At 34.3% G+C, this 24223-nt stretch overlaps 2 protein-coding genes across 6 annotated transcripts in view; one reads left to right on the top strand and one right to left on the bottom strand.

Moving 5' to 3' along the window:
* The window catches only part of LOC149799683 (uncharacterized), a 28264-nt gene extending 25223 nt beyond the window's left edge, over positions 1-3041 (top strand). The window contains exon 11 of one of the 2 annotated variants that reach the window (XM_089959035.1): positions 1191-3041. In XM_089959035.1, coding sequence (XP_089815161.1) covers positions 1191-1201 — 11 coding nt within the window. In that variant the 3' untranslated portion in view covers positions 1202-3041. Of the gene's footprint in view, positions 1-1187 lie in introns of both variants that reach the window. The other variant, XM_089959034.1, reaches the window with a different exon arrangement.
* Positions 3042-6285: 3244 nt separating this feature from the next.
* On the bottom strand, positions 6286-16856 carry LOC149799682 (uncharacterized). 4 transcript variants are annotated; one of them, XR_016421198.1, is made up of 4 exons: positions 16450-16856; positions 9688-9734; positions 7076-9155; positions 6286-7042 (listed from the first exon to the last, which is right to left on the bottom strand). XR_016421198.1 is itself a non-coding variant. In XM_089959036.1 (3 exons), the coding sequence occupies exons 1-3, from the start codon at positions 16754-16756 to the stop codon at positions 8436-8438; spliced, it is 1074 nt and encodes a 357-aa protein (XP_089815162.1). In that variant the 5' UTR covers positions 16757-16856; the 3' UTR covers positions 6286-8435. The 4 variants fall into 4 exon arrangements, 3 of the variants coding, with proteins under 3 accessions (XP_089815162.1, XP_089815163.1, XP_089815164.1); XM_089959036.1 differs by having other exon boundaries at positions 6286-9155; XM_089959037.1 differs by having other exon boundaries at positions 6286-9155; positions 16501-16856.
* Between the last annotated feature and the right edge of the window lie 7367 nt (positions 16857-24223).

Below are 24223 nucleotides of genomic sequence, written 5' to 3'. Positions count from 1 at the left end.
CCTGAGAACCGTTTGCAAAGATGAAGACATCCCACTAGGCTCGCCCTTAAGCTTGCTACTTTGGTTCTGGTAGCTGTGGGCAAGACTGGAGCGCTAGGCATGGTTGGTACAGCTGGTGGTCTTGCCGTCAGTTGAGTAATTGATTCAGTCACTGAAGGAAGCAGTGGTCTGCAACAAGAGCGAGGTCTTTTGTATCAAGGCCTATTTCCAGTGCATCTCCACGTTTATCATGGACCACCAACTGGCTGGGACAAATATTTATTTGATATAATGTTTGTTCTGTGCTGTTTTTTCTTTTTTTCTTCAGAGAATCTTTCAGAAAATCTTGCATTTAGTTAAAATTGATTTAGTAAGTAAGAAATGTGTAATACGCTCATCAAAGGATCACTAAATTAGCTTAAATATCTACACGTATGTTATCGTTGAATTCCATGAACAATTACGTATAACATGACCGGATTAAGGTCTTCCAGGGCCCTAAGCACTGAAAATATGATGGTGCCCCTACCCTTCCCTACAAAGAATGAAACTCACAAAAAAATCTAAAAAAAGCTAAAGAGGTTGGAAAATAAGTGCTGCCATCATTCCAAAACATATATAATTCTTTCATTTTTATCATCAACAATTTGAATTTTTTGGGGTGCCCATATTCGATTGGTGCCCTAAGTAACGTGCTTAGTGTGCTTAATGGGTAATCCGGCAATAAGGTATTATATATATAAACTCTGACTAGAAACCTGATACTTCACTTAAGCATGTACATAAGTACTTCGAAATACTCCAAACGGTAATTTTTCAAAATCCCTTATACGTCACCGACTACCTGAGCGTCCAAAATAGGTGGGATAAAGTAAACTCTTCCACCTTGTTTGTTGAATGAATTGATGGACGGGCTGGAAGATCTGTAATGGGATAATCGGTCGACTGCCGCCGCTTTTGACTGAGAACTCATTTCAATGTACCTATTCTTACGACAATGTAGAAGATAAAAGTATGGATAATACTGCTGGTTGCTTTATTTGGTGACGAATTGTGTGAATAGGAAGTTATATAATGTTTTTCATTTTCTTACATGCATCAGACATTTTTAGAGCTATTAATGATACATTTCATTTATGTTTATCTTCCTAATGAATTTTAATTTTCAATTTGCCATGATACTTTCAGTTCGACGATATCTATTTCAGCAGAAGATCTCTAAGAAAATGCTGTTAAGACCTTGCGAACGTTTTCAAAGCAAATAGATCAACGAAAGGTCTTGTTTCTTTTACATGCGAATCAGAAGAAGAAAGTGGAGACATTGACAGAAATCGGGACTAGCTGGCTTCTTTTGGAGTACAAACATTGGTTCTTAGCTACCTGGATACATCTTAGAATATTGACACACTAAACTCTTTAGATGTTCAAGTGGCTGATTATGTGTTAATTAGGCCAAAGAAGCTATTTAAACTGTACAAAGTTATCTTAAACTTAAAAACTGCGGAGAGGGACAAGATGCGATTCTTCCGGAAACAAGTGATGGCATGTTTGCTGTTTTAATCAAGTGCATTTGTTTCTTGCGGGATGATATGAGGTTCGAGTGCATCTACTTTTCGACGATTCCATCCAGAAGCGACATTATCTACCAAAACTCGTCGAGAGGAATGAAATGCAAAATCAAATATTTATGTATAATAGGACAGATAGAAATGACCTGATATAGCGTGTGTTTTGGGGACCTGCATAAAAAGATCCCCAGACACACTAGGATTTATTCCAGTCCTTCAAAGTTACGAGTTGACGGAGGGGTTAACGTTTGAATGTAATATATTAGCATGATTTCAGGTATTGCATATAGGAAATGTGTCACGCCTCGATATTTTAACAAGGCTTGATTTCACCAGAAGAAGAACTTGAACATGGACTTAAACTTAATTCGAGAAACCCAATGATCTGACTAAAATTGAAGTCTGATTTAAAAACGGCTAATCAATGTCATATGTCTAGACTTAACTATAAAGTCAGTGTTGGTTAAATATGAATTGATTGTATTGACTGAATCTACTCTTACACATCACATGCTTTTGAGAATTTTTGCTATACTTAATTCATTTTTTTCAAATTATAAAGTATAATGAACGTCTTTGAATTGCTACATTCAAGGAAAACCTTGCCTTTTAGAAATCCTAGAAACCAGAAACGTTTATACACTGGAGTGTAAACATACGATGTGAAAGGTTAAAGTTTGAAACGAAATCGATGATAAGATTTACTGCACGGAAATAAATAAATACACCCCAACATCCGACATGCCTGATATATATATATATATATATATATATATATATATATATATATATATATATATATATATATATATATATATATATATATGTGTGTGTGTGTGTGTGTGTGTGTGTGTGTGTGTGTGTGTTGACCACTGTCTAGCTCCCGGTGAATTTAATTTATGAACAGTTGAAGGCGTAATTATCAGATGTAAACATTCTTATCGCAAGATATTCGTTGAAGATACAGTAAAACTGAATTCATTTTATTTGCACCCCGAATTGACCAAATCAAATATATTTGATTTCACCTTAATCTATTAGGTGACGAATATTCTGTAATTTTAAATTATTTTAAATTACAGGTAAGGCGAGTCGGTCTTTTTTTTTATTTCACATTAACTGTACACGTCCCAACAGTATCTCGAAGTATTTCGATTAGCTTTGAGTTCACGTACAAATCAGTAATAATAATCTTTCGGTAGTAAAAGGTGGTTGTGTCCCACATTTGGTTGCACAAATTTGACAGCCTTATAAACTGTTTCGTGTTTATTTCCATAACCTGGATTCATGCCATCATTTAAAATACACATGCTAACAATTTTGCTGACGATATTTAATTAACATATTCTTTTATCACATGGTTAATGAAATTATTAAAGATAAGTGACGATTTTTGTTGAAAATCTCGTGCCAATTGAACACCAGCTTTTATCTGCCACCAAATTATCTCTGTAAATTGCAGTATGTCAATAACAGATGAGTTGATCTATCTTAGCTTCCACCTTTCGCCTGTGATTCCTAGACTCTAGCAGATCACTCTAACTAGACCCACTAACAGTCATTAGTAGCCCAAAAGTCTCCGGATTACCGACTGGACCTTCTCGCAGGTTGCATTTCTTACCTACAACCTTTGTTCTTGATCCTTTACGTTCCGACCTATCGGAACTACTAATCGATCAGACTATCTAAACTCGTGCAAATTTCCCGTGATCTCATATAGGCTCCGAAACCATAACTTGACCTACTTAGTGAGATCGTTTCTTCTCAGCTCGTATCAGTCATCCTTAATCCTATACTCTCTAGATGCCTAGCTAGACCTACTCTAACGTAACTAATATATTATGTCAAGCCCACGTATCAACGTTTTGTCATTTCGGTCAGCAGGATGTACCCTGCCCAAATCAGACAGGTTGGGGGCTCCACATCACCCTGAGACAGCTATCGGAATGCGAGTGGCTATTATTCATTCGATATATATTGGGACACTGATGACTTTTTTTTTCCTTTACATAAGAGTAAATCGCATATGTTCATGTTTCCGGCGCTGAGGAAACTTTCGCTGACAAGAATTATGAAATATCTTTAAAAACCAAGTTAAATAATTCTGATCAAGGTACACACGGCCATACAATATTACTCATACCTCCATATAATAGATGTACAGTTATTGCATCATCACCAAGTAACACAGCTAAAGACTAGATTCCTAATTACCAAAACCCTACACTGTTTGACAGGAAGCTTGATATGAAGTGAAAAGTGGTTATTCAACACCAAAAATCTTATGAAATGTTTAGCAATAATTCAAAACAGTACCAAAAACTGTTGTTTTAGTAAATTTTCAAACTATCTGCATATGCCAAACTTTATAACGTCACAGTTATTATCATCGCATAACTAAATTATATGAACACAAATTCAATTAACATCCATAAATAAAGTAATTTTGAACGTTAAACCTTTCATCGATCAATGCAACATTCATATGAGATATTTCAAGCAATCAATTACTATCAATGCAACATTCAAATGAGATATTTCAAGCAATCAATTACTATCAATGCAACATTCATAAGAGATATTTCAAGCAATCAATTACTATCAATGCAACATTCAAATGAGATATTTCAAGCACTCAATTACTATCGATGCAACATTCAAATGAGATATTTCAAGCAATCAATTACTATCAATTCAACATTCAGGACCATTGTTTGTCGTCATAACATAATGCTAACCATTGGAAAAACTTTTGACATTTTATATTCAATCAAAAGGAATGACCAAGTTTAATGCTAATATTTAACTATCGTCGTTATTTCAAATCTAAGTGGTTACTAGAAGGTATGGATCATATAAGTTCCTAATTGAATGTATTATATCTTACTTCACTGACTGACAGCAGTGGAAATATGTCAAAGGCTATTATTCAACAGTGTTGACTGTTGGAACAGCTCTACAGCAGTGGAAATATATCAGTGGTTGCTATTCAACAGTGTTGACTGTTGGAACAGCTCTACAGCAGTGGAAATATATCAAAGGCTGTTGTTCAACAGTGTTGACTGTATGAACAGATATATATATATATATATATATATATATATATATATATATATATATATATATATATATATATATATATACAGCAGTGGAAATATATCAAAGGTTGCTATTCAGCAGCTTGGTGAGGAGCTATTTAGAGTTCTGGACAGTTTCTACTTATAACGAGGCGGTAAATAATATAATATAACATAATAGTTTGTAATCTGAACCAATAACATAGTTCTACAACCTACATCACCTGATATGATGTAGGTTTAAAAACGGGGGGCGGGGACTAATTGCGAGTATTTATACCCATACACAGGTGTAAAACAAATTTTCAGGAAAACTATGTGAAGTGTGTGGTCAAGAAAACTATGTGACATTTATGTGGTCAAATGATTCACGCAAACTACGTGATTCTTATATGGTCAGATGATTTTGTCCATCCAAATAAACAACAAATGTTTTTATCATGGAGGACTTTAAAGAACATATATTTCACTAAAAGAAATGTTTCCTCTAACTCCTTGGGTTGTGGAATCAATATACATAGTGTATATATTTATGAGGCTATTGTGAAGTAATAACATATATACCCTGTATATTGACAGGCCTGTAGGAAAGCACGTTGTTTAGAGATTGGCAGGCGTGTGAGAATGCACACCGTTTAGAGATTGGCAGGCCTGTAGGAAAGTACACCGTTTAGCTTTTCATCAATCTGTATTTTGGAATGGACATTTTACTTCTTTCAGCACAAAAGCAAATACTCTGAACAAGATTGAAGCAGAAATATTTGTCCTTTGAAATATACGATTGATGATTTTAGTTGCTTTATTTGTATGACATTTAATATTACTGTTCTTGTTGTGGTTTTTTTAGTTGAATATTCGACAAATATGTTGTTTGAAATTCAATGAATATGTATTGCCTTATTCGTCTAATTTCCGTAACAAATAACGCCGATTGTCTAGATTACAGTGGTTCCCAACCTGATGTTATTGCAAGGGATTCTAAATGTACAACTATTAGCATGTGGTGGTGTGAGATTTATTTAAGTGGCTCTCATGCTGGAAAAGGTTGGGAACCACCAGACCTGAATCACAAGGAAAGTTTATACAATGGTACTGTGCTTTTGATACCACCATTCACTGAATATGCATCCCCATGCATGAAAACATGCAGCCATTAATGTGACATAAAACATGTTTAAGACTTCACATGAAGTGCACCCATGTGGCAGTAACGTTCCAGCGAACTTCCAATTACCCGTATGAACAATCCATCCGCCGTTTGCATGTACATCCGTGTCGTGAAAAATCATAAGGGTGATCCATACTGGTTGGTAGTTTATCTGTGAATTTATTTCTTTATGATGAAAATATAATTATGAATACATTTATTTAATCAATACTCTATATATTTGCTTTAATAGTACGTTTACTTCTGTTCTTGTTTATATTTGTTCATACATATACAAGTTCATTTCTTCGTTCATTACTTGTTTTTATTCATTCATTTGTCTACAGAAAGGAAGCATGTACCATTGAGTGCCAAGACACAAACTAATCTAACAGCACCAAATTATTCTGACATATTTTTGGGACGTAACAAGGACGTGTTCATGATGTCAGAACACTTAACAGTGGTGTGTTGTCAGTGTTAGAATGCTGTCAAATAAATGTAAATAAATGTATCGTGAATTCAAATTTTAATTTATCAGATGTTTGTGTAACTTACTTTCAACATATTTTTGTCAGCATTATGAACCAAGACATAAAAGTGTTGAAGATAATACCGATTATCAGATTAATGATAGTTGAATTTTAATGCAACATTGCAAGATAATATACATTTTGGAGAAGACATTAACTTATATGTCAAGCTCATTAAATGACTGTTATATGGGACATAACCCAATGTTCTGTAAAAGCCTCTGCAGTTGTGGTACTCTTATATATATATATATATATATATATATATATATATATATATATATATATATATATATATATACCTCCGGTTGATCCCGACGCAGATGATATTGAATAGGAAGTATGCGAGGCGGCATGTGACAATTTATTTTTGGTGTAAAAAATAAGGCAAAATTGACACAAGAATGATATACATGAAACTATTAAAAGGTTTCAAAGTTATTCTCTTATAAATGGCACTCATTCAGCACGAGTGATCAGTAATTTATATAAGCAACTATTTCCTAAATCAAACTGGGAACTCAAAGACACACTTTGAAAGTCAAGCGTGAAAAGCTTAATATTCACGGCCATACTATAACATGCAACACTGTAAATGTGATTTACCTCATCACATGCAACACAGAAAATGTAATTTACCTCATTACATGCAACACAACCAACGTGATTTACCTCTTTACATGCAACACAACAAATGTGATTTGCCTCATCACATGCAGCACAGAAAATATAATTTACCTCATCACATGCAACACAACAAATGTGATTTACCTCATCACATGCAACACAGAAAATGATATTTACCTCTTTACGTGCAAAGGACGCAGCTCCCAATATGTTGGAGAAACGCAGAAAGTAAATATTTGAATGAATCTCCACAGATCAGACTGGCAAACAAATAAAGTTGAAAGAGGCCCAATGTCGAAACATTTCTCTTCTCCAGTCCATATTTTCAGTGATGCAATCCTGACTGGGATCGCCCATAACTCAAAATGGAACACACAAATTCGGAAATCCAAAGAAACATATTGGATTCGCCAGCTGCGTACACTCAAACCCAGCGGTTTAAAATAACCCAAACGACCATTTATCAATGCACATGTAACAAGGAACTTACAGGTTACCAAAGTCACATTTTCCTGCCCTTTATTCGCTTTCTAAAACACATGGTCTTAACTATTAGTCTTATTTCAAAATATCAAAATACATATTTATAAACATATTGAAAGCGTATATTAAGCTATTAAATATTACAAACACAGTGATGCAATTTTACAAACTCAATGATATAACTTTGCTCTTGAACATAACAAAGTGCAACTTTTAACATACAACTACAACAGCGAAATACTACATCCAGGATAAAATATTACATCCGGAATTAAAATTTTGCAGACAGCGCAAACAATTTATTGCTAACCTACAAACGCTTTCCATTGAAATCAGCTGTTTCAGCATCTCTTGCCTTGATAGAACCAAAACTTAACAACACTATTTATCTCAGCAATATGAACTATGACATAAACCAGTTGAAAATGAGAGATCTGGAATCTGTAGAATATAAATTTCAGTAGCAATTCTTTTGTGACTTCATCCTATGAAGGAATTAGGAATTCGATTAAATTTACTTTAACAGGCATCCCATGCAACTTGTAGTCTTTAACGACACTTTTAATTCATATGTCTGGAGAAAGTTAGTGTTCTCGGGTTTATTCCTGTTAGAATAAATACCACATGCCGGAGAAACTTCTGCGATGTTACGGAATAAATATCGTATATGGCAGAAACTTCTGCGATTTTACAGAATAAATACCGTATATGGGAGAAAAGTCTGCGATGCTGCAGAATAAACACCGTATATGGGAGAAACTTCAGCGTAGTCATATAATAAATTATCCTATAAAAGGAGAAGCAGAATAAATCTGGGAGAAACATCTGCGGTGTTACATCCTTGTGATTTTTAATTATCAATAATTTGCATGTCTTATTTTCGCGAATCGAAATTTCGTTTTTGTAGCAGAACTTGTATCATGCCACGGTTTCTTTTTTTTTCTTTTGCGAATTCACTTCATCTATTTAGCATTCTTTGTTGATGTCAACAATGACAACTTGAGAAGTTGATAACAGGCCATTAATGCAAAAATTTGATTTTATACTGTAAGTACATCCCGGCCCTGCCACTCTGCAGTTTTGTTAAAAGTGCATCGTGTTTTGCTTTTAAGTCATAGAGTTCTTTCTCAAGATTATTCTTCTCACAGCGAAGGTTTTTGTATGACTCCTCAATTCGGTCTTTTTCAGTCCTTTCTTCAATCAGTTTCTTCTGAAGGTCATCGCGCTCTTTCTCCAATGCAAGGGACTTTGCGCTAATTTCCCCACTTTCTTTTGCGACTTTCTCCTGAAGGTCTTTGTATCTTTTCTCCAGCTCATCACTCTTTGACTTATATTCATCGGATTCTTTTCTCATTTCGGATAAAAGAGCCTCGTGTTCTGTCTCTTCAGCAGAGCTGTGCAACACTTCGTAACTCGATTCAGTTTCTACCTTGAATTCCATGAACTTTCTGAGACCATGTGTTATGTCCTCTTTGAAACGAATCATCTGTGTGTACAAACGAGCAATCTCTGCCTTGGTCTCTTTTTGTATTCTTTCAAGCACTTCTTCATTTTTTTTTCCTGCCTCAGTGAGCAAGTTTATAATTTCCTTTCTGTGATTTTCATCCCTCTCTGCTAATTCCTGTTTGAAAAAGTCTTTCATTTCTTTGAGTTCCTTCAGATGTTGCTCTTCTCTTGTTTGGGTTTCTTTTATTTGAGTTTCTGTCAATTGACGCACTAGTCGACTCATTTGTTCTATTTCCTTCCATAAAAAGAAAATACTCAGAATACAATTGTGAATTTTGAGGTATTTGATTTAGTAGGCATAGGTTGTTATTCATCCCATCTTTCTTTTGTTGACACCATTTATCATATACTTCGTAGAAAGATATCGATGAATGTCAATAGAATGATACATGAAGAATAAAAAATAAACATTGAATGAGTTTAGATACTGCTTGAAATAACGAATATAATAAATTCATAAAATGGGTGTCTATATTGATAACAATTTAATCTACCCGTTTAGTCATTTTTGGAAAATCAATGACAGGTATAGTATGGTTCTTGTGACGTCAAGTTGTATGGATCAACGTCTATCCATATTATAGATTTACATATAAAAATCATATGCAACCTGCTTGTTAATGTTACGTGCATTTATCTTTGTATTGCACATTGAAAACGTGTATCTATTTAAGTGTGTGTGTGTGTGTGTGTGTGTGTGTGTGTCGTCTTTAGAAAGGATTAAGTGTAAACAAAACCAATTTTATTTACTCAAGTCATTATAATACCGTTTGTTCCACCGTTGTTCTTGTCTTTTTCCTTTCGTCCATGCGACCTAGAAATTAAAACAAAAGCTTGCTGGATTACATTAATCATTTAGTAGTGCTCTAATGCATATCTACAACAAATTAACGTGCCAAATCTAATGGGTAAAGACTCTTGCCCAGAAATACAACTACGGCCGAATAGGTCTGAGCAGGATTCAAATCCGCACCCTTCTGGTCGCAAGTCGGTCTCGCTAACCACGTGACTCTGACTAACCCTCTATATCCGTACGTTTTTCGCCGAAAATATGGACCCTACTTGATAACTCCGTGAGTGTGTACATACCTGTGGGGCCAGCGGTCGTGTATGGCAAGTCAACAAGGTCAAAATGTAGGTTGGTTTTTATTGGCACCAAATTAAAAATGCATGAACTTCCATTTAAATAGAGATGTAGAGTATTGAATATATATATATATATATATATATATATATATATATATATATATATATATATATATATATATATATATATATATCCAAAATAGTTCTCTATCTTTTCTAAAAGCTAGTGCTACTGGAGAGAACTGGATCAGATTTAATGATTTTTATTATCGGATATTTAACACAATCTATCATGTGGTCAGATAAATTGAAATGTTTATACACCAAAGCTCTATACGATGACAGATATCCCTAAAGTGTTCTTTTATTCTCACTTGGACTTCCCTTTTGGTTCAGTTACAATATTGTTTACCACATTTAGTACAGGTGAGTAATCTCTAGAGATGGTAGTAAAAGATGCTTCACTATTGTGCGTTCTGTAACTGGTGTTCTTCCAGTGTTCTCTTTCGTTCGAAATCTCATTTGTACGGACAACTGTTGGTGTAGAAGAGCAGGACAAGAGTTCTGGTGCACTCTCGTATAAACTCATTGGGCTCTCGTTGGATTTGGGATCTGTTGAACTTGATTTCCGCAGAGGGTTGCCTTCACTTCTGATAGAATATCAACTTAGGGAAGATGATGATCGTTTGAATGTGGAGGCGTTCCTTCCCATTTGCTGGGGTGTTCCAGTCACCATTGTCTCTGACCAGTTTCGTTACTATTGTAGCTGATCAGGAGTTATTCGGGTTAACTCACGTGTTCAGTTGATCACTTTGTTATGTCAGTGAGAGGTTTATATACCCAGCTGTCGCTGGTTTCGCCGATAACACCGGTGAAGAAGATGTTGCTACTGATACAGTCATATGACCATTGTTGTTACGACTTTGTTGTAGCATCCGGGTTCCGAAAGAATCATCGTCTTGTATCCGGGTTTCGGATACATAGAGTAATATGGTTTTAAAGAGGGGTATAAATAACGAAATGAGTAGACAAAATCGTATTTGACACAATCACTATGACCTTAAAGTCTCCAAAATTAGCAGAAATTAACTTATAATTAATTAGCCATTATCATTCATTTATCTTCTTAAGAAAAACGTTCTTTACAAAGATTTCTAAAATATCATATTCGAGACCAGATCGCTGATTCTCTAATCTATATGCAAATCAAAGGAGGAACTAGTTTTCCGATTGGCTATCCTGTGCTAAGAGTTACCACATGACTGTTGTCTCAAAACACAGTCTAGAGAAAAACAGAACATGAAACGCTTTTTACGCTTTCTCTCTCTCTCTCTCTCTCTCTCTCTCTCTCTCTCTCGTGTATGCGAGACACAAAAAACTGCATATATGATTGAAATGCATGTTCTGATTGGCTCTCTCCGTATCGCGTAATCACGAGATCACAGAATTTGTATTGTTATGAGCCCAATGGTTTATCATAACCTAGGTGAGCAGTGTCACGCAACTAATCCTACCTCGTATCATATAGTTAGGTGGTGTCATTTGGTAATCCTGTTTCACACCCACTCTACCGAAGACGGAGAAGCTAGTAAATCATTGATAGTAGGACTTGTGAGCGTGTTCAAGTTGTAAAATGATTTAGACTTGCATGCTACATCGCATTGCACAGAAACAGTGATGTCATACGCAAGTTAAAATAATTACTTGATTTTAAATTACATTCTGCGTCATATTACACAGAAGCAGTGAGGCAATAAACAAATTTGTAAAATCATTAAGGAGTTGTATAGATAAAACACCTAAATATATACATATAGTTTTTATTGAAACACATTAAAATGGAGACTTCTTTACCCGACGCGCCACAGTCACAAAACAATTACAACCTCCTTTAATATGGAGTCAACTAGAAAATAAATATGGAACCTGAACAAACGTAATTTAAACAGAAGTATATAGGAAAGCCTTTGAGATTTTTTAAATACAAATATAAATGAATATATATATATATATATATATATATATATATATATATATATATATATATATATATATATATATATATATATATATAGTCATATTTCAAGAAGATCATTAGGAGAAAAATCTGCAATTTGATTCTGTGAACAATCAGTTAAACTTAACGATCAAGCTTGTGAAAACAAAATTCAAAAAGGTGAAGCTAAGTAAAGTATTTTCACAGAACAAAAACCTCTAAATATATTAAAGTTGAAACTGGCAATGTCATACAACGCTTATTTGTCATTTTACATACCAGATTGGGAGTGGAAAAGGCAAAAAGTACGAATTAAATTTGTAAATAGCTTTAGAATGATAGGACAGTCTTTGGAACAACTAGATAAAAATCATAGTGTCGGAAAGATCACAGAAACATTGAAACAGTGTACAAACATAGCTCATAAGTATTTAAGGAAAGAAATTTAACCGCATGAAACAATAACTGGCTATGAAAAACGTTTATTTGACATTTTACATATCGGAATAAGACTGGAAAAAGTAAAAGTATGAAATATATGATGACGATTTTCTTTTTGACATTGCACATAAATATACATCAACAGCTCAAATGAATGCACATAAATATATATCAACAGCTCAGAGGAATGCACATAAATATATATCAACAGCTCAGAGGAATGCACATAAATATATATCAACAGCTCAGAGGAATGCACATAAATATATATCAACAGCTCAGAGGAATGCACATAAATATATATCAACAGCTCAGAGGAATGCACATAAATATATATCAACAGCTCAGAGGAATGCACATAAATATATATCAACAGCTCAGAGGAATGCACATAAATCGACACCAAAAGCTCAGAGGAAAGCGCATACAGTTAAAGGAACAGTTCAAAAGAAAGCACATAAATCTACATCAACATCTCAGAGGAAGATCATGCAAAGAATATTTTGCTGGGTTAAAAACAAAATTGATTGTATTATTGTAATTTTAAAAAAAAAATGTCAAACGGACAGGCTTTCGTTTATGCTGTAGAAAATGTGTTGAAAAAACCGAGTGTTATGTACATAAACGCTGAAAAGACAATTTCAAGACACGTTTGTTGATTTAATAGAAGCCCGGTATAATTGGAGGACGTTAGAAACATTTAAATGAATTTTATACATCTGTAAATGTACATCAAATATTTCAACCATGTTTCATCAAACATGAACTAAAATAGAGCAAGAGAGACAGTCGCGTTGATATGATAATTACAGTTCAGAATGATGACATTCAAGACTACATAAATATAATGTACCTTACATTAGAATCAATAATACTTAGAATTGGTGTCATCACATGTAAATGAACATCACTGACACATATACATCTCTAAATATGCCTAAAGTTTTTCAGTACACTAAACAAATTATCAGAACAAACAATCTATCATATTCTATACGATCAAAATAGTCAAACTTATGAAACGTTACAAACATGATCAGTATTACAGTGCTTCTGGGTGAACACATGCAAGTTTAAAAACATCTTGCATGTTGAAAACGTGAATTCGATTATCCAGAGTGGAATACGATGTATTGAAAACGTGTATTCGATTATCCAGAGTGGAGTATGATGTGTTGAAATAGAACTATTGACAGACTTTGCCATGTATTCGATTTTATCCAGAGTGGAATACGATGTGTTGAAAACGGGTAGTTGATTATCCAGAGTGGAGTATGATGTGTCGAAATGAAACTGTTGGCATGCTTTGCCATGTATTCGATTTTATCCAGAGTGGAATACGATGTGTTGAAAACGTGTATTCAATTATCCAGAGTGGAGTATGATGTGTTGAAATAGAACTATTTACAGACTTTGCCATGTATTTCATCATCAAGAGTAGAATATGTGGAATTAGGATTAATATTACTCGGACAAGGATGGTAAGATTAACGATGATGGTGACAACGAAAGGTCAAGAACAAGGACAATCACTATATGTTTATATGTTACAAATCTTTAAATGTGGAGAAATGTAGAGGAAATTCAATAGATAGACGAATCGTTTTTGAAATAACCGATGACTATGACACTATTGCATTTTACAAGTGGACTGAAGATTTCATTACACTTACAGTATTATTTCAATGACTCTTCATTCGCTCCAAAGAAATGAACTCCAGATGAAAATGATTTGTCATAGATACAGGTGATAAATGATTACAAAGATGCAAAGTGAACATCACCAAAAAATATGTATATTGAAAAAACAGAGAAATATGTAATTCAATACAGAAACATAAAAGTCACGTTTCTCAGACTTTAGGGACTTAAATTTGCCGATAAAACGCCATTTAATGTATCTTACTAAATATGTCAAATTGTTCAAATTAGTCATTTGGTATGGTAAACGCACAATCGCAGTTTAATTACGAATTTAAATAGCGACCTTCTGCTTAGCGAGGAAATACGAATATCTTAGTAACGACAAGTAGAGTAGCCGTTGTTACCGTTACGTCATTGGTGCGATTCCACTTATTATTGCTTGTCTCAGCTGACGTGTATGCATCTTAACGTCAACCTGCTAGCCGAAAATGGGTTATAAATAGAAGATAGCACCTTAATAGACATTCAGATCTGGGCATTCATTTCGCCCTTACTAACATACTCCAGTTTTCATAACACCGTTTCGAAAATATTACGTTAATATTAAACACGAGTAATTCGTACAACAAACTAAGGTTCGATCTACGTGGTTTTCTGACGAATCGTTTTACATACATACATACATACATACATACATACATACATACATACATACATACATGCATGCATGCATTATACATACATACATACATACATACATACATACATACATTCCAGATAACAAAAAATCGAAATAGAAATGATAACTTAATGAATTAAATGATTAAGCTTTGAGCATTTTTTTATCATTGATGCTTTCCTTTTTATAATGGGTAAAACCGCTAAAGGGGGTAGGGAGAAGGGGAGACAGGCCAATACTTAAAAGTGCCTTCTCTGAGGTACTGAATTTATGTTGTGTTGTCAGGATATTTCCCTCAGAAGCCAGCAAAACTACTATCCAAGATTAAATTTGTAAACTTCAAATATGCGTCTTATTCGAATTTAAGAATGATCACCTGTGAAATATTAGGATATCTAACTTTATAAACAGTTTAAGATATATAAGGGCAAACGATTTAAAACCCCATAAAGGTGTATTTTGGTGTGGATGTGCACACACACGTGCACACACACATATATATTGCACCGGTTGAAATTATAGACTTCTCTTGTCTAATGTATAAAAAATGTACGTCAGTAAGTGAATACCTTCGATGGGACATAACTATGTTCGCATTGGTTTCAACCAAGATATACCCTGCAGAGTCAATTTAATGATTTACTGCGGGTTGTAAATTGATAATGTGTTTCTACTTCTCTTATGCTTTTCATCGACTTTATTATCTCCTTTCACGTGACTGGTTTTGCGATTATCAAAATAGTATATACATATTCTTTTTCATTATTGAACAAGAGACAGACGTCGCAACTACGTCAGGCATGTTCAGTTGGACTCTTTTGTGGCTAAGTGAGAAAGTCGCCATACAATGGGTATGATAAAACATTACACTGATCTCGGAAAGAAGGCGCTTTAGTAAAATTTAGGAAAACTAGAAAGACATCTCCATTCATCCCAACTTTTTCTATGCGTATTTTTAGCAATCATTCAAACTTCGATTATACTGAAAGCTTAAAGTAATGTAATTTATAAACAGGCGCCAAAGCAGGAGATGTGTATTAATATGCCATATAAAAAGTACACTGTACATGAAACTTGATGTCATGTTATTATTCTAATGACGATAGACATCAAACAAAACATCAGCTAATAAAATTAGTTTCCCAATTTTGGAGAAAATATCGGAGTGGCATTTCAATAAAAACTCAAGCCTGCTACCTGGCCATCGTATGGCGGAGATCTCACTAATCCACGGGAGAGGTTTAGTTCAAGAAAACTACAACCAAATCACTTTTAATACTAAATAAAAACTGATGTCATTGCGCGTTGTATTTACACAAAGGGACATGAATTAACAAGCTCCATTTAACATGCAATTAAATAAAAAGGGAAATGTATTTTTAAAGGCCACCACATTAATAATAATAATAATAATAATAATAATAATAATAATAATAATGATAATAATAATAATAATAATCTTCACAAATCAATTTAAAAATTATTTTCTTTTTATCTGAAATTTATACAAACAGAAAAACAAAGTGTTTCATTGTTACATCTTACTTTTAAAATGGAAAATATAAAGGCTAAAGAAAGTGCGTGCTTTCTGATAGACATCTGTGAAAGGTGCAAGGAAGACATGTAATTGTAACATAGACAAGAATTTCTTTAACGTTCTCAAGCGATGATTGAAAAATTTACTTGACGCTTCACTGTCATAGTTGTCTAGAAGAAAGAAATTCAAGGAAATACTTATGCCTCCTTTTCGAAGACTCCAAAGGTTTTCAAGATCTATAGCCAAATTGGGAAACCCTCTGTCGGTCATGTTTTTCAAAAATTCTTCGGTCTCTTCACTCCTTCCCTTAATGAGCATCTCGGTAATATCTTCATATTGTCGGTCACTTTTCCCCATCTCACGCATGATTCCTAATATGCTGTCTCGCGTGCCTTTTTGCCCCAAGCATCCACGGATATGTTTCTCCAGCTTTGTTACCATTGATGTTTCCATCTTTTAAGTACAGAAGCCGCCAGCAAAGAATATCCAAGGTGTACAGACACTGACGTACGATTAGGTATATGTGCAGTATTGTATATGATCGACTATGCAGTGTAGAGTTGAAGTCAATACAGACGTTATCGAAATTAGAAGCGTAGCAACATAGGAATTTCCTAATCTATTGAACAAGGAAGCTTTATATAAAAATAATCAGTCATTCTTGTAAAATACCGTATTCTTCTTATCAGAATAAATGGATCATAAAATATATGAAAACGCAAACCATAGGCATGAACACGAGGGAGGTTTTTCAACAAGAGGACTATTTAATGAATTTTACATAAACTACAGTGTTCCAGCCAAATTATACACTTTGTCAACAGTGTATTGACAGTAGTTCACATATAATCAATTACGGTTTACTCGTTACATTTTTAAGTGACGTTCCATAGTTTATTGCAGTCGATGGCAAAAGAAATCTAGAAGCCTTAGCCACTTGGAGTAATCGTACTTGCCAGGAAATGACGTTTCACAGTTCCCCGCATTACAGACACGTTGCTGAACAGCTCACGAATAGTGGTGAAACCACCATATTTATTTATCAGTGTCGACAAACGCTATTAATAGCCTTTGAAGTCAACATTTTTCCATGTTTTTCTTTTCATCACCTATCAATCAGTCTTAACAGATTTATAATTAAAAAAAACACATTCGATTTTGGTTTTTTCAAATTCAGTTACTTCGCTTCTCACTAACAGACACCAAATTATTTCTACGGTAAATATACTTCCGACTCAAGTCAAGTTTTGAGTGGTGTTCGTCAAGTAATCTATATTAAGTCCTTTTCTTTTTCTACTATTATGATGACTTAGTACTGTATACCGTGCACTCTAACACAAACCTTTTCGCTGACGACTCGACACTGTATTTGTCTGGTAATTTATTGAGTCCAATAAAATTAAACTTCAAATCAACCTGAATAACATATCAGTTTGGTGTCAACAAAACAGAACGCATATTAATGTCTCTAAAACGAAATGTATGTCAATCGGAACAAGGAACCGCCAATCTACTAACATGGATTTACTTTTGTCTAAAAGGATTAGACGTATCTTGTGTTACAAATTAAAAACAAAACCTTCTTTGTCTCTACATTGATCAACATCTCAGTTGAAATACACATATCGATCACATTTGTGCAAGGTAGACACACGAATAAATCTCTTAAACTTTTACCTCCCAGTCGCTTTATTTTTGGGGATACATACTACCACTGAAAGACTACAGCTGTACCATATGGGACAAAACATCGAATTAATAATCTATCCAGAATTAACCCTAGAAACGGGCCTCCCGAATAATCTGAAACTTGTACGACTCCCTTGACTGCTTTATTTTAACGTCTACAATGGCAACCTCTACAAAAACGCATTCCTTTTTAAAGGGATTATGCCATATAAGTCTTAAATGATCTTCTTAAAGGTTATATATCTAACATAATTCAACTAAGATCATAAAACACTGAGCGAAATCATAATCTAAGATCAACAACTAACAACAGACTGAAGGAAGGAATTCCTTAGGGGAAGGAAGATTACGTGGCTTACCGTTTTGGAATTCCTTCCCCTAAGGATACCTAATTCAAACTCCCTTGCTGCACTTAAAACCTCATTAAAGAAATTCTTTCTAGCCAGCTGGATAGATGCATTACAGCCTCCAAACAGAGAACGTTATGATTGTGTCCAGAAAAAAAAATGTACGCATGTTTTATTCAGTGTATGCATATACAACTTCTGGCATGCTTAAATATACACAGATATATATATATATATATATATATATATATATATATATATATATATATATATATATATATATATATGTTGATAAATATGATTGCATATTAATTCATTTTAAATATGTGTGAGTACGTGTGCGAGCTTACTTGTGTGTGTACAAAAGTTGAGGTCTACATGGAAGTTGGGTCTATCACGACTAAATGTGTTATCATCGTTAAATCAAGATTATTATTATTATTATCTATGTTCAATAAAAAAAAATTATCTTTGATACTTCCCAAAGTGTTGGTTCACGGCTGTTATGACACCATTCACAAAAAGGGAAATAGAAATATGCCAGAAAGGGATTAGCCTTTTACCAGGGCTCAGCAAAATATTTATCTCAATTGCAAATGAAAGACTACAGAATGGGACCAAAGAAAATTATATTTTAGGTGAAAAGCAAGCTGGTTTTAAAAGTGGGTCTTCAACTGTTTTTAGTATAATAGTATATTTACTCTAAGCACAGTTATATGTAAATATTTGAGGAAACAAAGAGGTAGGTTTTATGCCCTTTGTGTTGATTATGCAAAATGTTTGACTGTATTGACAGGAGCTTATTGTATCATCAATTATTAAATGAAAATATTAGCAATAAAATACTTACGATAGTAAAATCCTTAAATGCAAATGTCCAAGCTTGTGTGAAAACGCCAAACGGCTTGACATAAATATATACCTGCCCAACTATGGTAAGGCAATGATGTGTTTCATTATTTTCATTATTCCTAAACTAATTTAAAGACAAGCATTTCTGATCAAAATAACAGTTTGACACTAGAATTTGCTAATTTATATACACTGTCGTATGCAGATGACTTGGTTGCCTTTGCCGAAATGGTTACTCAACTTCAGAGAATTTTAAATAAACTAAAAGAATACATAATACCTAGAAATTAAAGATAAACCTGCAAAAAACTAAAATTGTAATCTTTTGAAAACGGGTATACTTGAGAAGATATGAAATTTGGTATTTGGTGATAGGGACAGTATCTTATTATATATATCATGGATGTTCGTGGTATATGTGTCAATGAACGCTAGTAGCAAAAGGGGCAAAGTCACATTACAGTTTGAATATTGAGCTTAATCGGTTTGGTAAACATGTCTTTAAAAAATCTACAGTCCAAATATTTCAAATTAAAATAGCACCAGTGTTGAATTATCGGTCGGAAGTCTGGGGTTTCCACAAAGCAATTGACACTGAAACTGCACATACGTCATTTTGCAAATATATTATTGGTATTTAAAAAGAAAAAACACCAAAAGCTTTTATCTATAACGAGTTGGGCAGAATGGCAACGCAAGTAAAAAGATATATACGATCTCTTAAGTACTGGTTCAAATTGTTAAAGATGACAGATAATCGATTCCCAAAAGAAGGCTATAACCTACGACTGACATGGGGCGAACACTGTGACCGTTGGACGAATAAAGGTAAGAATCTGCTGTTTTCATCGGAATGGGAGAAGTTTATGTTCAACAACGGGTGGGTGGGTGATGAGAAACTATTTTTCATTATATGTAAACAACGTTGTAAAATTGTTTTTCAACAATAACTAAACGGAGAGTTAAATTCAATGGATAGATAACGATTTTATAACAGATTAGAAGCAATCTGAGGTTGTCAATACTATATTGATTATTTTAACTCTTCGTACAGTGTTGGCTTGCTTTGCATGTTTAAAACTGGAAGCATTCCCATAATGGCAAATCAAGGTAGGTATAAAAAAAATATCCCCTGTGTCGAAAGACTGCCCTATCTGTGTAGATATATAAGACGAGTTTAGTTAAATGTCCCATGTATGATAATCTGAGAAAGCCCCACGTACCTTCATGCGTTTATTGTAATGCAAATAAAATGAAGTGTTATGACTTCATCTAGAGAATCAATAATAATATTCTTATCCTACATAATTTTGCCGTTTATCAAACAAAATCTTTAAAAGTGAGAAAAACAATCTGTTAATCCTAGAATCATTATGGTTTGTGGTTGCACAATATTTTTAATACATGTATGTAATTTGGGCCGATTGTCTATGTTACAAGTAAGGATTATTATTATTATCATTATTATTATTAATCAAATGACCAGTCACATAGCCACATTATGTAATTCTTGATTAAGCCCGCATCATAAGGCACTCATGTAACCGGACCTTCCTTAAGCGCCCCCCCCCCCCCTTTGCCTATCATTGTTTGCTATTCGTGTAGTAAAATCACGAAGAAAAACACGCAAAATATAAAGCTGCAGAAAAGTAGCGCGTGAATTCAGTCTTTCACCGCACAAAATTATGTGTGATAAGACCTGGCGGTATTATTGTTGTAAGGATTTAAATTAGTTTACTACAATTCAAATAGGTGGAAGGAAAATAAAATATGTGTTTGAATGTCAAATAGAACCGTCGTTCAACACATTGGGTTTCTTGTTGTTGTTGTTGTTGCTATTATTATTAGTAGTAGTATTGTGTCATTCAGCTGAGATAATCTACATAGTTTTTTTATACATGTAAAAAGATAAGGACCATCTGCATGACAAATGATGATTAGCAGTCAAATATGAAATTTGATGTTTCTGCATTTTCCATTTTAGGGGTTTAACATAAAAAATACAACCGCCTCTTCTTTCCATTTCGGCGAATTAAGAACGGCAGAGGTGTGGTAATATACGGTATTAACATTCTGTTGCTACAAATGGTCTGACAGTTATATGTTACCATTAGGAAGTATATCTCCATAACAATAATGAAATTTGGATGCACGAGTTTATGTGTTAATTGTGACATCATGGAAAATCTCAATCAGCCACATGAAATGGACTTTAATTCACACCATCTTGCAGAAACTTGGAGGAGGTGGAAGCAGACTATGCAGTTTTACTTAGATGTTGTGCTTGCAGATGAAGTAGACAAAGAAAAAATCAGTGCTTTCCTAGATGTTATTGATCAGGATGGTAGGACATTTACAACACATTTATATTTGAGGCCAATGAAGTTGAAAAAATAAATTGATCCACTGATAAAACAATTTGAGGATTATTGCAGTCTGAAGCAGAACATTACAGTAGAGAGGCACAGATTCAATACAAGAAAATTTACAGGATGAATTGATTAAAGATAGAATTGTCTGTGGGACTGATTCTGAAAAAGTAAAAGAAAGACTTTTACGAGAAGACAACTGACATTACAAAAAGCACTGGCTATCTGCAGAGCAGACGAAGAATCCAAAAAGCAGATTCAAAGTATGCAAAATGAAGCAGTTGCATCAGAAGTTCATGGTGTGAAAATGAAGAAAAAAGAAAAGAAAATGTCACAACCAAAGAGAGAGGAAATGTTATACATGAAATCAGATTCCAGATTATTCAACTGTGGTAAATGTGGCAAATTACATGCAAAAGGTAGGTATCCAGCATATGGACAAACTTGCTACAGGTGTAGAAAACAGCATTAGTTTCTGAAATGTTGAAAGACAAAACGGGTGCATTGTAGGCAAGAATACTGAAGTGAAGAGGAAGAAACATCTTTTGTAGGAACAGTGACAAAGACAAACGCTGAAATCAGTGACAACGAATGCAACGTCACTCTGACTCTTCATGGTATTGATGTCAAATTTAAAATTGATACTGGAACGCAAGTAAACATCATTCCAAATCACATTTTTAAAACAATGAACATTGACAACCTTGAAGTAAAACCAACCAAGATCTGTCTCACAAGCTACTCGGGTGACAAACTAATTGTCATCGGCAAATGTAAATTAAACTGCATGAATCAAGAACATGATTTTTATATCACAAAAACAAACAAACCGCCTATACTTGGCCTCAAAGGGTCTCAAGATTTGCACTTAATACAAGTTGTTTGCAATGTTCAAAAGAATAACGACAATCATATTGTGAAAGAATTTCACAGTGTATTCAAAGGTCTAGGATGCCTGTAACATATCGCAATTGACAAAAGTGTGCAACCTGTTATCATTCCACCACGGAAGATCATACAGCTTTACGAGAAACACTTAAATCAACTTTGGAAGAGATGGAACAGAAAAATGTAATACGGAAAGTAGATGAACCAAAAGAATGGGTCAGTTTATTAGTAGTGGTTGAAAAAACCCAAGTCGGGAAAACTGCGAATTTGTCTAGATCCGAGAAATTTGAATCAAGCTATCGAGCGAGAACATTATCAACCACATACAATTGAAGATATAACCACAAGGATGGCTGGAGCTAAGGTTTTCTCCAAACTAGATGCCAATCATGGTTACTGGCAAATACCCCTGGATGTGGAAAGCCAGTTATTGACAACATTAACACCCTGTTTGGTAGATATTGCTACCGGAGAATGCCTTTTTGTATTAAATCTGCCCAAGAAGTATTCCTGAAACCTATGGCACACGGTTTTTTAGAACCGGCCTGGGGTGGAGACTGTTATAGATGACATAATTGTTTGGGGAACTTCAGAGGAAATTCATGATGGAAAACTGAACAATGTTTTACAGAGATGCCAGGAAATAAATATGACACTAAATTTGGAAAAATGCTAATTTGGACTAAGAGAAGTGTGCTACGTGGGACACATGTTGACATCATCAGGTATTAAACCTGACCCAGAAAAAGTAATAGCCATCACAGAAATGCCCGCTCCGCCGGACAAGAAAGGAATTGAAAGATTACTGGGCACAGTCAACTACCTAGTGAAATGTATCTCAAACATGTCTACAGTGACAGAGCCAATCAGATCACTTTTCAAAAGTGACACTGAATATTTGGTGGAAAATTGCACAGAAACATGCATTTGAAGAGATCAAACAGATTCTAAGCAATGAACCTGTGTTGAAATACTTTGATTATAAGAAGCCTGTCGTTGTTAACTGTGATGCATCAAAATCAGGACTTGGAGCAGTGTTAATGCAGTCAGGCAAACCCATAGCATTTGCATCAAGGTCTTTGACAGATGCAGAAACAGTGTATGCACAGATCGAAAAAGAACTGCTTGCTGTGTTATTTGGTCTTGAAAGATTTAATCAATATACTTATGGTCGTCAAGTACAAGTTGAATCGGTTCATAAACGTCTGAAATCAATCCTCACGAAACCTCTTTCTGCCGCACCACCTAGACTTCAGAGAATGTTTTTAAGACTGCAGAAGTACAGTTTTTACTTAATGTATTGTCCAGGAAAAGAGTTAACTGTAGCAGATACATTATCGAGAGCATACAGACAGATGAACACATCTGAGATGAACATGGAGAGTGAAATTGAGTGCTATGTGCACATGATCATGTCAAATATACAGATTGCAGATACACAGTTAGAAGCAATAAAGAATGGAACTAAACGTGATAATAACATGACCAAATTACGAGAAATGATTTAAAAGGGATGGCCAAATGATAAACATCTCGTACCTTTTGAAATCAGAAACTTCTGGAACGGTAGAGATAAACTTTCAGAAATGGACAGATTATTTCTAAAAGGAGAGAAGATTGTAATAACATATGCTCTTCAGAAAGAAATACTATAAGAGTTGCACAAAAGTCATTTGGACATTGAGAAGACAAAGCAAAGAGCAAGAGACAGTGTGTATTGACCTGGCATGAATGCACAAATTGCAGACACAATATCTAATTGTTTTACTTGCCAG

This window comes from Sinohyriopsis cumingii, chromosome 5 (genome assembly GCF_028554795.1).
Source record: "Sinohyriopsis cumingii isolate HCF-2022 chromosome 5, ASM2855479v2, whole genome shotgun sequence".
Classification (NCBI taxonomy): Eukaryota; Metazoa; Mollusca; class Bivalvia; order Unionida; family Unionidae; genus Sinohyriopsis; species Sinohyriopsis cumingii.
This window is presented reverse-complemented; position numbering and strand designations above follow the sequence as displayed.

What these genes read in the sequence shown, in the direction of transcription:
- LOC149799682 (XM_089959036.1), bottom strand. Translation starts at nt 16,756, where the DNA reads ATGGAAACATCAATGGTAACAAAGCTGGAGAAACATATCCGTGGATGC. An exon ending in CTATGACAGTGAAGCGTCAA is followed by an intron (nt 9,735 to 16,449) that starts GTAAATTTTTCA and finishes TTTAATTTCTAG; the next exon opens with GTCGCATGGACGAAAGGAAA. An exon ending in GAACAACGGTGGAACAAACG is followed by an intron (nt 9,156 to 9,687) that starts GTATTATAATGA and finishes TTTTTATGGAAG; the next exon opens with GAAATAGAACAAATGAGTCG.